The following is an 18183-nucleotide window of genomic DNA, read 5'->3' as shown; positions in this document are numbered from 1 at the left end:
TCTTGGAAAGGGAATGGATTTTGTTTTCACAGAAGAGGAATGAACAAATGATACTGCTCAGTCCTCCTCCCACTGATCTCAGGATTAATGCAGAAATGATGGACATGAGGTTTAAGGGTTTGCCAAAGAGAAGGCTGAGCCCAGGGCTGTGGGTTTCTCTTCTGCTGACCTCTGCTGTTTAGAGCTTGGGGACCAGTTGACAGAATTAAGCTGAGAGCTGCCCCTCCAACAGGAGAAACCCAGCACCATTCTCCTCTCATTATAAATGACAGTTATTCCCACTTCTCCCAGAGCCACTACCCATCCCTCTTAACTTCAACAGCACTTACTGTCTCTACATAGTTTTATACTAATGTTTAAATGTATGCACACAAGAGGGTGGTTTGGAAATGAAAACGCATTTTTCTCCCAAAGAAGTCAATCGAAGGTTGAAGGAGGCTGGCAGGTTTTGAATGCCTACTATGTGCTGGTTACTACCTAAGTACAATATCAGATTCTCTCATTTCATCCTTCAGCACCATGATACCTCTCATGAAATGAGATGATCTGATACTGGCTTTATTAGCACCTTTTACAAATGAGAACACCAAGGCTCAAAAAGAAACTTGTCACTGTACATCTACATCTAACCTACAGACAAGGTTCTGCTTCCTCAAGGCATCAAAAATCAGCTCCATAGGGGAGGCTGTGTGTAGGGGAAAGGATATATATGGGAACTCTGTACTTTTTGCTCAATTTTGTTATAAGCTTAGAACTGTTCCAAAAAAATTAAGTCTATTACTTTAAAAAAATCAGTTTCACACATTGGACAGTATCCATTTAGGTGGAAAGAGAAGACTGTCAGACAAAAAAATATATACACACACACACACCCTTTTGTTTTGGTCATTACACTTTTCTGGGCAGCAGATCTAGGCCATCGTTGAAGGTAGCAACTTAATGGGTTTAACTTTCAGTCCAAACTTCCATTCTGTGTAGAAATCTTTGCTTTTGTCTACTCATCTCCTTTCTTGTGTGTACTTGCTGTCATTGTGGGACCTGAAGTTGGACAGTGGGTGTTTCATGTAATGGGGATAGTAACTGTATGAATCTGCAGTTCACAGTGTGTTATAAGCTGGGATGGGTTGTGTGTGTGTGCATGCATGTGTGTCTTCACCATGTACATGTACTTGGCCCACTTCACTTTACACTGATTTTTAGTACGTCTGTATTTTCTATGTCATTCAATTAAAATCTTTATTTAGCAGCCAAACACATGTCTAGAATACAGCATTGCACATAGTAAAGATCCATAATAAATGCTGATTGAATTGACAAATAATGAAGGAGTGAATAAATGATTACAGTCATATTAGCACTGAACAAGAACAGCTGCAAAAGAGGCAATGTCTCGGCCCCCTACCATGCCTTTATTATCCCTGTCTTGATATGTCTCAGAATTGTGGTCTCCAATGTAAGGCTGACAGTTTTGCCACTATTATTGCAAGTCCATTATTACTTGCCTCTATTTTTGTCGTTTTCTTTCTGCACCACCAAATTCCATTGTTCAAGGCAGGCAGGGAAGGCACTGACAGGAGTTACTACAATGAAGCATGCATAAAGAGCACATCCCTCAGTGGGAAACAAAAGGAAATTCTACCAACTGTCTTCAGCCTTTGTCCTTGCATTGCTGTGGGAGGCTCCAGACAGAACCAGGAACCTGCAGCATGTTAAGAAGCTCAGAATCATTTCTAAAACAACCTCAACTCTTCCTTACCTTTTAATCAGGTCCATCTCCACCTGATCCCTCTTGCTAAGGAGCAGGTTTTGGCTGTTCTCAAAGATATCTTCAATCTGGTCTGGCCAGAGGAACAGAGTGCTGTTCAATTTGATATCCTCTTCTGCAAAACATATACAGTCTGCTCCAGACACTGTCAGCATGCATCAGCATGCGGGGAATTAATTTAGCAGAACATGAGATCAAGAGAGGTGGGTATAGGGGTGGCAATGAATAGATGGGCCTATTGTGGATGAATGGTTTATTAAGAACTTACCAAGGGTCAGGCTAGAAGGTAGATGGTATTATTATCCTTGTTTTTACAGATAGGAAACAAAGTTAAGCCAAGTGGTCAAGGTCACATCACTAGAAAGTGGCAGAGCTGAAATCAAACCCAGGTCTAAGCAACTCCAAAGCCCATGTTCTAACTGCTATGCTTTATTGTCCTACCAGGCTAGGTGTGAGTAGAACAGAAATCTGGGTTGAAGTTCTGATTCTACTCTTTAAACTATTTCACCTCGTCTGCATCAAGTCCCTTTTGATTAAATGTCAGTTAACATTATCAGTGCCAGATGCCATACCCATCTTATGGCTCAGATCCATTAAAATGCCCTGGGTTTCCTCTGGACCCTTGGGAATCTAGGAGGCAGAGATCACAGTGAGAGAGTCCAGTACATGTTCACATGGGTGAGGGACCAGCTCATGAATGTGCATATGGATGGTTAGGGAACCCCTTTTCACTCCTGGTTCCCCTCCCTCCCTCCCATGCCATTCCCCACCAAAACACTGTGAACACTAAGTAATTCACAGGTATTTCCAGATGGAAAAGGCTTGGCTTGTAGAAAGAATATCAGCTTTTCCTTCAGAACCTAGTCCTTACAAAACTCTTAACTGGGCCCAAAGCCGTGAAGGGGCCCTGGCCATTTTTTGCTTTTAAAATATGCAGGAGCATGAAGAAAAGAGCCCTGGCACCCTCAAAGGAGAGGCTGTATTAAGATCACAAATGAATGAATTCTAGCCACTTATCAAAGGACTCTGTGTGTGGAAGTGACTTTTCCAGGAAACCAGGCACAGAATGCCAAGACAGGTATCTAAGAATGAATTAAGTCCCTAGATATTTCTTCTTTTCACCTAACAATAAGATTCCCTTAATTTGATATAAATTCCTATGGATAAGAGTGTGGAATAAGTGCCTCTAACATACACGGACACATGAAACTCAGCTCTCACAATATTGATATTTAGTGTTAGGATTGCTGATTCTCCTTCCCCTGACTCCTTATTTCTAACAATATACACGTGCATGTACATTTGCATATAGATACAGATGGCATTGGACTTACGGGGCAAGTCTGCGTAGTCCATTAGGAACTCTAGCCGTTCAACTGCATCTCTAAGTTGCCTCCTGAGTTTGAACACAGTGACATTGCTAGATTTCTTTAAGAATTCAATGAGGAATACTAGCTCTTCAGTGTTGGCAGGAATCTCACTGACTTTGTCTGCAATGGTGCTGTACTGACTACAAATGCTACAGGGAAAGAAACAGCCATTATCACCATCATCATCTAAGATAACTTTCTTCAAAGAACTATTATGCTAAACATTCAGATTCTTATTTAGAAACTAGAACAATGGTTTCCAGTTTTTCTCAACCTGCACATCCTTGATGGATAATATTCACATGCACACCACACTTCAGGAGTAATAACAGGAGTAAAGGCAATAATGTCTGACATGTGACCTTTATTATGAGCCATGCTCCATTCCAATTACTGAACATATATTAGCTCAGTTAATGTTCACAACAATTGTAAGCGGTAGGGACTACTATTACTGACAATGGAAGAAAGTGAAGCTGAATTATTTTATACAAAGCAACATGCTGTGTAGGTGTCCAAGCCAGGATCTGAACCTGGTTTATTAGATTCCAGAGCTCATAATCTTTAATAAATATACCACATTACTTCTCATGGGTAGAATCCAGATTTAGACCAAAATAACAAGAATACCACCACCATCAGCAACAGCAACTCCTCAACTTCTATGTTGAAGTAGAGCACTATTTTATTTGTAACCACTGCTCTTAGCAGCGGTGCGCAAGCAAGCTCAGCCTCACATGCTACAGGTAATTCCTGGCAGCATAGAGAAACAGATGTTCAGCTACTGGGACCAGTTGATCTAACTGCACACTTCTCTTCAAACACAAAACTGTGAAAAAGGATGTTATCAGAAGGATAATTCAAATATGCTCTCATTTAGAAAAGCCGATGACAGTCTTTATCCTGATAAATAGGAATAAGCCATCTGCAATACAGCCATGCCTAGCATAAAGTTGCCCTCAAGAAATGTTATCAATAATAGCTATTACAGTCTTTCTTATTATTAATCGATCATTACATGTTGATAGTCATATGTTATAGATAAAATACACTCCTCTTAATATTTTCATCCTTAATATTCCTTCTTAATGAAGCTAACTGTATCAAAAGGAAAAGAAAAATGATTAAAACATCTTTGTAGATGATGCTGGGATTTCAGAACAGAATGTTTATACAATTTGGAAACTTTTCAAAGGGGAAAATTATCTATGGCACTATATGGGTTCAGAGTATTCTCCATTGGTTGGACTCAGAGCTAGATTGTATTTCTTAGCTTCTTCAATATTTTCAGTTTATTACTAGTCAGTTCAGGCTACTGTAACAAAGTATCACAGACTGGATGGCTTAAACAACAGAAACTTATTTTCTCATAGTTCTGGAGACTGGGAAGTTCAAAGTTAAGGTGCTGACCAATTTGTTTCCTAGTGAGGGCTCTCTTCCTGGTTTGCAGACAGCCACCTTCTCACTGTGTCCTCACATGGTGAAGAGAGCAAGCTCTGGTGTCTCTTCCTGTTCTTATATGGGCACCCTTCCTATGGGATTAGAGCCCCATCCTTATGACCCCATTTAACCTCATCACCCCTTATAAGCCCTGTTTCCAAAGTCCTTATAGCCATACTGGGCATTAGTGCTCTGTACAGACTGAATGTTTGTCTACCCCCAAAATTCATATGTTGAGCCTGATACCCAATGTGATGGCACTTGTAGGTGAACTTTGGGAGGTAATTAGGTCATGAGGACTACTCCCTCATGAATGCATTTAGTGCCCTTATAAAAGAGACCCCGGAGACCCCTCATCTGTTCTTCCAAAGAAGACAGCTGTCTATGAGCCAGAAAGCAGGCTCTCAATAGACACAGATCTGATGGAGCTTTAACCTTGGACTTCCCAGACCCCAAAACTGAGAGAAATAAATTTCTGTTGTTCATAAGCCACTTAACCTGTGGTAGTCTGTTATAGCATCCCAAGTGGACTAAGAATTGAACATATGAACTTTGGGGGGGCACAACTGAACCCACAGCAGGTATGGTCATGTGACTGAGTTCCAATCAATGGGATGTGGGGAGCAGTGCCTCCCTTTCAGGTACAGCACACTGAACTGTCCCTGCATACTCCTCCATGCTCCTTCCTCCTCCCAGCTATCTAGGTGTCAGCCCTCACAATGACCCTGAAAGCAACATCTTGAAGATGTTAAGTTACCAAATGCTTGGGTTTCTAAATGCACATAGATCTCCCCCACCAATCTGAAACTACCCTCAGCAAGAAATAAACTACCATTGTGTTCAATCGTGACACCTTCGGTCTATTTCTTTTCTAAGCCTAGTCTAATTCAGATAGATGGTAGGTCCTCTCAGTCTGGTAGACTCCTATCTGATAAGACTTATTCTTATTCCCTTTTTTTTTAAGAGAACAAACAGTAAAACCATGTGGCTACTGGCTATCAGCTTCCTGGAAGGGTCCAGAAGGGTGGCAGTGGACCCATTATTTACCAGACCTTCTAAAAGCTCCTGAATATGGGCCAGTAATATGAGGAATCTGACCAACATAACACTTTAGCAATTAAAGGTTTTTATGTTTTCTTTTCTCCAACAGATTTATTTTTCTTGAAAGGGATGGATTTTGAGGAGGAAAAACATGGGACAGAGAGGTATGGAACAGAAAATAAATGTGAGCTGTTTTGCTAAATGTTTTATAACCACAACAAATTAATACAGAATATGCCCTGTACAGGAAACACTGCCTTCTACATGTACTGATCATATCATTTAAAATCTAAAAGGCCCCAAAGCACAGGGCTCTTCTCTGTCTGGTATAGGGATGGCATAGGGAGGCCCGTAAATATTGTATCAATCTCCATCATCATTTTTCGACAAGACTTTTCATCTTGAAGGAAACAAGCAGCTGGACCAAAGGGGTCATTTCTTATATCTCTACTCAGGTCCTTGCATTTTGGGTTAGTACTTCAGGGCACTGTTCTAGCAACCTTAGACCAATGTACCTGCAGTGGATATGAACAGCATGCCCACTTTCCTATTAATGCACTTCAAGGTGCCCTCCTGCCTTCATGCCCAGAGCACCCCATTGTAGGGTGCACCTGTTCATTGGAAACAGGAAGACACCTCACTCAGTAACAATAGGACAGTGAAGTTACAAGGACAGGGCTTGGGAAAAGAAGATTCAAACTCACCTAGTTGGGCAAGTTAGGTTTTCTTTCTGGGCTTAATTTTCTCCTTCATTCAGTAAGGGGTCTTACATCTGTCTTACCTACCTCATGGGGTGGTCAAGAAGGTTAAATGAGTCATAGTCACTATTTTTAAGGCATAAAGAAATTTCAGAACTCAGCCCCCAACCTGGGGTTTTTGCAGCTTTAGAAATTCCTGGATTTGTAAGGGCACCCTTATTTTCACTTATATTAAAAAGGCCTAAGGAAACTATATGTTTATTTTGATGATGGATGCACTGACCAACCAAGGCACCATGTTGTTTTGATTAGACAGAAACAAATGGACTATAGCTTAAGAAAAAAATATTTCTGATGTTCAAACTTTCCCAAAAAAGTGTATTACTAGTTTGTAGGCTGCAAACTTTTTACTGTTTTACTCCTAAACCTTTATTCTATAGGTAAAGAAGCTAAAGATATGAGAGGTGAAGCCAGGGGACACACAGCTAATAAATGGAAGGTCTTAGATTCAAAACCAAGTTTTATGGCACCAAAACTGGGAATCCCATCATTTGGTCACTCATTTGGTCAAAAGCTGAGTGTGGTGGTGGAGAGCTTGGACTTTGGGGTCAAAATATACTAGTTAAGCCCTGGATGTGCCACTTGTTAACCTTTGGAGGGTCAGTTTCTTCATCAACACAATGGGGAGAATAATGAACCTTAGGGTCATTGTGATGACTTGGTTAGATCTATGATGTTCAAAATGTTGACACAGTGCCTGGACTATGATGTGTGCTGGAAAAATGATAGCTATTATTACTATTAATTTGCTGATGAGTTTCTGTAAACCTTCAAGTGCTATAAAATGCAATATATATATATATATATATACATATATATATATATATATTTAAATACATACATGAATAATACAACATATAATGTTAATAGTGGTCATTATTACTAAATCACCTCAGTCTATAGCTTAAAGCACTCTGAGGAAGAGAGATAGAATAACATGGATTAACTATTTTGTAACATTTAAGTAAAGACATAGTAGCAGACAAGTTGCCATCCCAGTCTCTTAGCATTATTCCCTCTTCTGGTAACCACCCCTCAAGTCTTCTTTGGTTCCCACTTTCCCTCTCTCAGATCACACGGTTTAGGTAGGGTAGGCACTCACTCCAGAGCATGGGAACACCACCCAGATCTAAGCCATTCTCTTGACTGTGGTGTTTGGTTCACTGTTGCACAGATGACCCAGTGTTGCATGGACCAGGAATTTCATGAGTCTATGGGAAAGACAGAAACCTTTTTCCCTTGTGGATGGGAACCTCAGAGGATGTAAGCCTGGAGCTGCACAGAGATGGGAGTTGACAGAGGAAAGCTGAGTAGAAAGAGGGAGATTGCATCCTAATTGCAATCTTGAAGGCCTGAAGCTAGGAACTTCTGAACTTTTCAATTCATGAGCCCCAAATATCCTTTTATATTTTAGCCAGTCTTTCTGGGCTTCTATCCCTTACAACCAAAAAAATGTATTGACTAATACATAGTTATCAGTAAAATGAAGGCATGATACAGAATTTAAGATTCAACAACAGACATAGATCAATGGAACAGAATAGAGCTCTCAGAAGTAAACCCATGCATATACGGTCAATTAATATATGACAAAGGAGCCATGAATATACAATGGGGAAAAGACAGTCTTTTCAATAAATGGCATTGGGAAAATAAATGGTGTTGGATAGCTACATGCAAGAGAATGAAAATAGATTACTGTCTAACTATACACAAAAGTAAACTTGAAATGGATTAAAGACCTCAATGTAAAAACATGAAACCATAAAATTCTTAGAAGAAAACATAGGCAAAAATCTCTAGCATGAGCAGTTTTCTTCTGGACATATCTCTCTAGGCAAGGGAAACAAAATTAAAAATGAACAAGTGGGACTAGATCAAACTAAAAAGTTTCTGTACAGCAAAGGACACCAACAACAAAACAAAAAGGCCACCTACAATATAGGAGAATATATTTGTAAATGTCTTATCTGATATGGGGTTAATTAACATCCAAAGTTAACATAACAAACTCATATGACTCATCACACACAAAAAATAACCCAATTAAAAAATGGGCAGAGGACCTGAACAGACATTTTTCTAAAAAAGAAACACAGATGGCCAAGAGGCACATGAAAAGATGTTTGACATCACTAATCATCAGAGAAATGCAAATTAAAACCAGTGAGATATCACCTCACACTAGTTAGAATGGCCACTATCCAAAAGACAAGAAATAACAAGGGTTGGCAAGGATGTGGAGAAAAGGGAACCCTCCTACACTGTTGGTGGGAATGTAAATTGGTACAGCCACTATGGAAAGCAGAATGGAGTGTCTTCAAAAAACTAAAAACAGAAATACCATATGACCCACTAACTCCACTTCTAGGCATTTACCCAAATAAAACAAAATTTCTGATTTGAAAAGCTATATATATGCACTGCTATGTTTATTGCCACATTATTTACAATAGCCAAGATATGGAAGCAACCAAAGTGTCCATCAACAGATGAATAGATGAATAAGATGTGGCACATAGATACACATCTTATTTATGGCTGAATGGGATATTCAGCCATAAAAAAAGAAAGAAATCCTGCTATTTGTGACAACATGAATGGACCTAGAGGGTATTATGCTAAGTGAAATAAGCCAGGCAGAGTAAGACAAATACCATGTGATTTCACTTATATGTGGAATCTAAAAACAAAACAAAATAGCAGCAGACTCATAGACACTGAGAGGTAACTGGTGGTTACCATGGGGAACGGGTTGGGATGGGTGGGTGAAATACATGAAGGAGATAAAGAGGCACAAAATCTCAGTCATAACATAAGCTGGTCACAGGGATGTAAGTACAGCATGAAGAATATAGTCAACGGCTCTATGATCTCTTTCTATGTTGATAGATAGTAACTGCACTAGTTGAGGTGAGGACTTAATAATGTATGTAAGTATTGAATCGCTGTATTGTATACTTGAAACCAATATAATACTGTATATCAACTATACTTCAATTTTTAAAATATCTAAAAAAAAAAGATTGAACATCAGAATCCCCAGACCTAAAAGCACAAGTCTGCATAGGAGTAACTCTAAGGGGTGCCTGTAAACACCTTGTGTCTCCAAATGTGCTCTAGACCAGTGAGAGGGCCCATGCCCCCGGACAGCCAAGCCTATGCAGCAGCGTCTCCCTGGAATTGCCCACAAGAAAGCAAAGGCTGAAGGACTGAAGACTGCCTCAGGATGCTTTCTACCTTCCTACTCCAAGTCCCATGTAGTTTCTCCCTGCTGTTCACCTTCTAGCCTGAACCTGAATTCCCCACCACCCTCATTTTTGGATAGACATAACTTGAACTAGAAGCTCAGTCTGTTCATTGCTGAAAGGCACAGGTTCTGGCCACTCTTCCATTCTCTCTCTCACTTGTGCCAAATATCATTGCTGTTTCTCTGCACCCAATAGCAATACCTGGTATTCATGTCCTGGTTTATATCCACTTGGAATTGAATCAGTCGGTCTTTAAGATTTTGGGCTCGCTCACAGAGATCATAATTTAGAGTCACGGCGTCAAGGCAGAACATAGCCAAAGGCACGGAAATGTGCATGGATGCAATTTCACTTCTCCACTTTTTTATGCTATTGATCCTCTGTAGAACGAAGCACACTCAGTAGTTTAATCTGCCTTTAGCCTCCATGTATTTGTCCCCAGCCTCAACCTTGGCCAACCTAGCCCAACATTAAGGATAGTATATATCCTAACAAAACACTCTTACTACTCATTGGATTGTCTGTCACACATGTCACCAAGATACAAAATGTCAAGTGGCATTTCCTACCGTTACAAAATCTTCAATTTCATGATTTTCTTTCAGGAATGCAGTGATGTTTTGTTCTGCTGTGTTATCCAACAAGTCATCATACTTTCTGTATACATTTAAGTATCTTCCATATTGAAGAACGTAAGATCAAAGATACAAATACAGGTCACCAAACCAGATTAGTCAGAGTGGCAAATAAAAAAGATAGTATCATAAAAATTAGCCTAACCCAGGAAAAAGAATCATAATGTGGCAAAAGGTACAGGTACTGAGAATTCAGAACTTTGGCTTCAAATTCCAATTTGCCACTTTCTAGATGCATGATCTTAGGATATTTCAGTGATCAGTGTCTTTAATTTTAAATGGAAATGATAATAACTCACAGGACTGTTCTAAAGCTTACCTATAATAATGTATCTATGAAGCAATTATATATAGCAATTAAAGAGCAATGAAATGTCTGACATACAATGAATGTGTAATGTAAACATTAGTTCCCATCCCTCCTCCCAGCTCTAAAATTCTATGCCTAAATTTTAAGATGAGAATTTGGAACTAATGAACCTAAAATAATTGAATAAAATTAGTTTCTCTCTGTTATCAGATCATGCAAAAATGGCTGGGCAGATTTTCCACAGACTGGAGGATGTGTTTGGGATGCTCTAACCTAAAATACATTTGAATTAAAATAAAGATGATATGAAGTAAACAGAATTGACTTTGTGGGGCCTAGGGTACATTTCCAAGAGTTGGCCAATACTTCAGAGACTCTGAAACTGAGACACAAGGAGAGGCCCATGGAACTGTCAGTATAGAAAGGTACACTAAGTACAAGATTCAATGCTCAGGAAATAGAGGACCCCAAATCAAATTCATGAGGGCAGAGCTTCCAAATATGAGGCCATGATTTTCAGACTAGATTAGCAGTTCTCAACTGGGGGTGGCTTTGCACTCAGGGGACATTTGGTCATGTCTGGGGACATTTTTGATTGTCACAAGTGGGGGCAGTTCCTAGTGGAGGGTAGAATAGTGGGCAGAGGTCAGGGAGGCTGCTAGGCATCCTACTGTGCACAGGACAGCCCCTTGCAATACAGAATTTTCTGGTCTAAATGTCAATAGATCCATAGTCAAGAAACCCTGGGTTAGGGGGACCATACACCCTGATTTGCCTGGGACAATCCAGATTTGCACCTATTGTCCCATAATAATTGCTAATAATGCCATCTTTGCTCTCAAGCATCTCAGTTTAGAAGCTACGTTGTATGGTCACCCTAAACTAGTAACTGCTCTCATGGGCAACTGCAAGATATTCTACACTGTGATGATTTAAGGAACATTCAGATACCTTGTCCTCAATCCCCTTTCTCTAATCCTTAAATTCCCAAAGCTCTGAAAACAAAAGTTGCTTCAAAATTCATTTGATAGCAAAGGCTGGCCTAAGCCCATGTGAGGCTATTTGTGAATATTCATAGTTTTCACTGCAGAAATATCAATATTTTGCAGTGTTAAGGGGTGCTGCCCAGTATCTTAATGAATCTGCATCACAATATATAATGTATTGTGTTACTTTTCTAAAATCAAGAACTATAAATGCTAACATCTGTCTGGCCCCATGGCTTTCAGATAATGGAGGTGGACCTGTAATTGAATTTGAACTCTGGCTTTCCTATTTATTTGCTGTGTAACATTGGTAAAGTTACAGTTTGCTCATCTGTAAAATGGTGATAAACAGTATACCTATAAAATGGAGATTAATAGTAAGTACTGGTTATTTTTATTATGTATATGTTTTAGGTATGTGGGAACAGAAATTGCTTATTTGATGATAAACAAACCAATGCCCAAAAGGCTGTTACAATAAAACCAACTTACTTGTGGGGGCCAATTTGATTTTTCTGAAATACCTCAAAAGTTTGATCCAAAAGATCAGAAACCAGTTTTTCTTCTGAGTTAACGGTTCCAAGAATCAGATTATATCCTTTCAACTCTGGGAATAGGATAGATTCCACCTAAAGAGTAAAAACCACCTTTAGATGCCACAATACATCTACAAGGGAGATGGCACCAAAATGCAGAATCTCTTGCAAGGCACTCACTTCCAGGGACACCAGCTGTTTCCTCTTGGATAGTGCTGGAATCACCCCACTGTTCCCTTTACTTCTGTTCTCTCTGTCTCCTCTCTCTTGTTGGATTACTCAGCTTTCAAATCCCTGCTGCTTTCAAGTCTCATGTCCTTAGAGAGTCCTCCAGAGACCCCAGTGGATGTTAGGTTTCCCTGCTTAATGCTCTTGTTCTGAACTTTGTCTCCTTGGCACTCATCTCAATTTTAATTAAATGGATGTGTAATTAGCTGTTCCAAGTTTGTCATGGGATATAAATACCATGATGGCTGGATCTTATCTGACTTCTTCACTATTGTGATGAGGCCAATAAGAGCTTGGCATGTAGTGATTGCTCAATAAATGCTGTGTAAGTGAGTATTACAGTGGTGCTCCCTGCCCAACCCAAACCCACTTTTTCTAACGAAAAGCTGCTAGAGGCATGGGTTCTAATTTTGACTCTGCCACTAACTGACTATGTGACCTTAGGTAATGCTTCTCCTCTCTGAACTTCTGTTTTCTCATTTGAAGAAGAGAGATATACTAGACTCTTCTTTCACTTCAGGGGGAAAAGAAGCTATGGCTTTATGATGATGAAGTATGAACAGTATCTTTTCTGAGAATTCAAACTCTCCAACTTCTTAATAGCACATGTGTGTCTCTGAACAATGTTCACACTTGGACGACTTGTAAAGGCTGCAAAGCCCCTGTTGGGGACCCACTGCCTTCTTCTGCCCCCTCTGCTAAGAACACTTTTAGTGGTCAGTCTCAGACCTCCAGAGTGCTTTAGTGGGTTATACCAGTTACACACTATTGATTAGAATGCACTGATTTAGAAAGGTGGAAAAGCAAGTGCAAATGGTCTGTGTCTTCCTTCTTTGGACAATCCAGAGGTTTTTAAGCCAATGGAGAAGCAACTGCTTCTTGCTGTGGCCGTGCTGCAGACAGTGGTTGAAAGCAGAGAGATGGAGGATCTGGCATTGGTCAAGCACGTGGATGAAATAGGGGCAGCACCACTGGTGCAACAGATTCACACAGGAGCAGGATAATGGATTGTCTCTTGGGGAGAAGTCTTGAATTGGAAGAGTTGGTTCTCCATGCCTTGTAGTGCAGTTGTAAAACTGAGCTGAGAACAGTGCCCTTTCCAGGAAATTGTTGTTATGATCTGCTTAACTCCCTGGCTCTCTGATTGCAGGCTTCCTGGTTTGGTCATCACCCTCAGTGCTTTTCTGCCTGCATACTTGTCCAATTTTCTATTTCCCTGGGGCTGAGAGTGAGAAATTCTCCCACCAAGAGAGAGACTGGCCCAGGCAACCCCTTTCTATGGTAATATTTATTTTCTAATTATGAAAGCAATGCATCGACATGGCTGCCAATGCAGACTTAAATTCTTACTGCATTTTTAGTTAGAAAGCATCTGTGTCTTTCTCATTTTTCTTGCTAAGACAAACATTTTTCAATATTTTGGTTTCCTTTAGTATCTTTTTCATAAATAAGAACTCTTTCATTTCCTTCCTAGGGATGGTGACTGTAGGAAAGCTGCCCCCTGCCTCTTCCCCCTTCACACATCCAGTTTTCTTGTTAACCAGGCTAGGTTAGATTCAAAACACCAAACTTAAGAGTTCTCTGGTGAAATCATATAGGGCATTTGGCTTCACAAGCTTCCCTACAAAACCCAATTCAAATCTTGAGTTTTTAGAATTCTCCTGAACTAAAAGGACTGCAGAGCAGAGTGTTTAAGAGCATCCAAGCATCATACATAATGACTGGGGTGGGGTTGGGGAAAGAGATACACACACACACACCCCACAGGTTGCTTTTCTGTGTAGGACTGGACACCAGCGCTCTTGTCACACCAAACACCCAGGGGAAAATAGGAGAAGATGGAATGCAAAAGAGTCACACTCATGTGGGCAATCCTGCCCAGTACTAAAATCCTGCCCATTACTAATCTGCTAATGATTAGTAATGCCACTGTGGAAAGGAAACTGGAAAGGGCTTAGGCCAGGAAGGGAAGTTTCAATCTCTCCAGACACCTACAGTGTTTAAACAAACTAACTTACACTTGGAACTTCAAGATCTAAATCAGGCTTAGTTTTATGAAATTTGTTGGCATGTTCATGGCAATTGCTCCATCAGGAATCATCAACCCAAACTGGATATGGCTTGGGACACGTCTGCCCCTCTGATGTGGGCATCATGGGGGGAAGGCTACTCTCTCACAAAGTAACTCTTAAATCCCTCACTAGATCCACAATTCTCCATGCATAGACACTTCTCTATGGCCCAAGTCCTCTTTCTGGAGTAAAAGGGGTATACTCGGGGTGTACCTCCTAAAGTAAAACTCCCCTACCTGAATTATCTTGCAAAAACACCCATTTTAAATGTATTTTATTCAGTAAGTGACAAAAAGTACAAATGAATTAAGTGAATACTATACCTTGGGGATCCCCTTAGAGTTCTTAATAATTTCCAGGAAAGAGTTATGTATTAATTCCCAGCAGTCATCAAAAGATGGATTAAAGACAATAATGGGTTCACTGACTTCGAGTCTGATTATGATTAGCTGAGGTATAAAGAACTCCATCTCTTGGTACGGTTCCTCAAAATCATTCCCATCCTTCAGGAGACATAAGATATGGCAACTGTCACAAAATGGGCTTTCCAGAACCAAGCGAGTGAAGTTTACTCATTCATAGTACTACATGAACACCAGAAAAGGAAATGAAGAGCTCCATGCACTGTTCATGTGTGAAATAAGGGTTAGGTACGGCTTAGCCCACCCTGAGCTCAACTTTTCTATAAAAGAAATATCAGTGTGGAAATATAATTTTCTACACAGGCATGTAATCTAAGACGCCTTTCATAAACTGCCTAATAAAATTGCCATAGGGCAGTTGTAAAGTACATGTCTAAGTAATTGATTTTAGACCTTTCTAGATATTTAAGGATAATTGATAAAGATTTGGTGTACATCTATTATGCATCAAATACTCATAAGTATCCCTTTCTTTCAGACAAACAAAGATTTTACTTTTCCCTTTCTATGGAATTTTAGAGTGAGATTTGTTCCCACATCTGAGTCTCTTCTGCTTAGCAGAGTAGATGATTACAGTGACATCTACAGATGGTCATTGTTAGAATGCTAACATTGCATTCTAAATTCAGCAGTTTTGGTTTCTGTATTTTTTGAGCAAAAGGTCAATTGCTCATCTTGACTTCATTTGGAAAAATGCTTAGAACTTAACTTTTTATAACCAGGCAATTTAATATTTTTATTACTTTTTAAAGGTAAAATCTGTACATGGTATAAAGTCCAAAGGAATCTTCCTTGATCCTTAGACTATCTAAGCTTAGGGGGTGTTTGATGCTTTGAACACCAGCACTTAAGTATTTTTAGATTTTACTTCAACTTCACTGAAGTAGCTTCATGAATTAATTAGTTCAACAAAGTCTTTTGTTCTTAGAGGTGCCCCTTTCAAAGACTAAAGAACAGAAGTCAATATCTGCAATGAACACACACATAATGCTACCTAAATATCAAGCCCTGCACATTTGCTACATACCTTGTGTATCATGAAAAAGGAAACAAGGTCCTCGAGGGACTGAATTACCAACTCCCTGAGCTGAAGTGACATGAAGGATGAAACAGTGGCAAAATACTCCTCAATGTAATGGGACGAGTCATAGTTGCTCTTCGGAGCAAAATGAACCCACTGCTCCTTCTGTGAGATGAAAAGCTGGGTGCAGGTAGGGATCCACCTGTAAGGACAGGAGGGCATCCAAGTAAGAAGCTCTTCTGAGCTCCAAGAAGTCCTGTTGGGACAAGGCAGAGAGCTCGTTTCCTACTAAGCAGCTTTGTAAATTGGTATTTTCATATCCCTGGCCACCTCACCTGCCAACACCCTTTTCCTAGGCAGAAAGTAGTAAGATTTTAATTGAGAGGCTATTCTGCCATTAGCAATACCCAAATGGACAGGGGGTCCTGGGAGCATGTACTGCTGGAAAGGATCTACAGTTTCTTCATTACAGTCAGAGACTGGGGTGAAGGAACATAAGGAACTGGAATGTTCTGCCCAACTTTTCTCCCTGGCAGGTACCTGGCACCAGTGTTGCAGTGGCTGTTCAGAAATTAAGAGTAGAAATTAGAAAATCAGAAGAAGAAATAAATGCCTCCTGTTTCCTTTCTTGCTACTTCCCTCAATTTCCAATTCCCAGTGGGAATCACTGGCCTTTTTATCCTATTACATCTCTCTTTTTGAATGCTAGAAAGGTACTACTCTAGCAGTCTGAGAAGTACTAGCCAAGTCATAGTTGCAATAATATTTATTGAGCAGCTACTATGTACCAACTATTACATACATATTTTCTCTGATAATAAAAATCCATTCCTATGTATTCTCATTATCACTTTACTAAGAGAATTTCTCTGGCTCTGGACAAAGTTCTGCATGCATGCATTTGCAAAGAGAAAGAGGAACTGTTTAAGTGACTGAAGACCCCCTCACCTTGGAACTTTGCAGCTTTTATCTGGGCCACCTGAACACAAGTCATTCAAATGCATTGTCCTGTAACTGGCAAGGCCTGAAAGGATTTCAAAGAGAGAGAATGGAAGCACTACTCCCAAAAAGGAATAGGAATGAGAGTTACAAAAAGGCCAGGGAGACTAGGAGTGAGGGTCAAAGAGCAGTGAATGTGAAACACAAAGGTTATCAAGCAACTAGAACATGGAAGGAAGAAGGTAGAGAAAGATGTCAGAGAGAAGTCGGCAAACTCTGTGCAACCCCAGGCTGGGAACCAGCTTTTACTTCAGGGAGTTTTCAGTCTTTACAATATTTTAACACAGCCCCACTCTGAGGCCAATACTGACTTGTTGAGAAGAATTTCACGAGCTTCCATGCAGTGTTTCTGGATCATATTCTGATATTCATTAGGCTGCAGAGGCAATTTTCCGGCCAGTAATTCTGCTGTTCGAACAAACCTGAGGTCTCTAAATCTGTCAAAAGAAAGGGAGAGACTTCCTAAACTGGGAAGACGATTAATAACAAATTATGTAGGACAGGTTCAGATGGCACATATTCTCACTTTTCAATAGGAGGAGATTTAAACAGATGAAAATCTGGGAATCTGAAGAGGGTGTGGATAGTCCATGAGAATCCTTGCAAAAACTAGATAAATGAGCCAACTCAACAGGTGTTTACTGAGCCTTCCTACATGTACTGCTCCAAGTAACCCATCTGGGGAGTGGGGTTTTGGCACTTACCTGGTATTTGGCTGCGGGAACTGGGATATCAAAGAGACAAATCAAGGTTCTTTACAACAGAGAAGACACACAGGACAGGGCAAGCAAAGCACCACCTTCATGATCAAGTGGGTTCCATCCAATCCTCAATGTGGCCTCTGGGTGAGCTACTCAAGACAATTTAGAGGGCTGTTTTGGTCTGAACCAAAAATACCCTCACACCTTCCCCTGACAGGTGGCAGGAAGACACACACAGCATCCCTTGGCACAGTGCCTTATGCAACGCAGGACACAGTAACTATCTGTTAAATGAACGCATGAATCTCCTTCTGCCCTTTCCTGTGACACTCTGATCTTGTCCCATTTCTCTCAAGTTAATGGGTGTGCTGCCCTTTACCACACTCCCCAAGGCCTCTCTTTGCTCAAAGGGCTGCCATTTCTCTTCCTGACATCTATTCTGTTCATTTACAAATCACTTTTAAATCATCACTGTCTATCACTTCCCCAATGAAACCCTTGCTCACTTGCTTAGCTTGTCTCAGTTGTTGCTTCTCATTTTCATCTTCCACTGTAGTGACCTATTAGGCATTTTTCCTCACACTTCTCAAATCCTGCAGCTTACATTTCTATTTCTTTTTGGTGGAGGTAGTGGACTTAGTCTTCATA

At 40.2% G+C, this 18183-nt stretch overlaps 1 protein-coding gene across 8 annotated transcripts in view; it reads right to left on the bottom strand.

Moving 5' to 3' along the window:
• Nucleotides 1–18183, bottom strand: part of DNAH3 (dynein axonemal heavy chain 3) — a 197738-nt gene that overhangs the window by 153370 nt on the left and 26185 nt on the right. For 6 of the 8 annotated variants that reach the window (XR_005027501.2, XM_036899295.2, XM_036899314.2 and 3 more), the window contains 8 exons: nucleotides 17146–17271; nucleotides 15842–16037; nucleotides 14716–14895; nucleotides 12049–12185; nucleotides 10195–10300; nucleotides 9827–10005; nucleotides 3100–3284; nucleotides 1757–1880 (listed from right to left, as the gene is read on the bottom strand). Coding sequence is in view for 7 of the 8 variants with exons in the window: in XM_036899295.2 (XP_036755190.2) it covers nucleotides 1757–1880; nucleotides 3100–3284; nucleotides 9827–10005; nucleotides 10195–10300; nucleotides 12049–12185; nucleotides 14716–14895; nucleotides 15842–16037; nucleotides 17146–17271 (1233 nt within the window). In the remaining variant the exon portion in view is untranslated. The remainder of the gene's footprint in view (nucleotides 1–1756; nucleotides 1881–3099; nucleotides 3285–9826; nucleotides 10006–10194; nucleotides 10301–12048; nucleotides 12186–14715; nucleotides 14896–15841; nucleotides 16038–17145; nucleotides 17272–18183) is intronic. The other 2 variants (XM_057487004.1, XM_036899327.2) reach the window with 2 other exon arrangements.

Source organism: Manis pentadactyla, chromosome 10 (assembly GCF_030020395.1).
Source record: "Manis pentadactyla isolate mManPen7 chromosome 10, mManPen7.hap1, whole genome shotgun sequence".
NCBI lineage: Eukaryota > Metazoa > Chordata > Mammalia > Pholidota > Manidae > Manis > Manis pentadactyla.
Note: the sequence above shows the minus strand (reverse complement) of the source record. Positions and strands in the feature narration are given on the sequence as shown.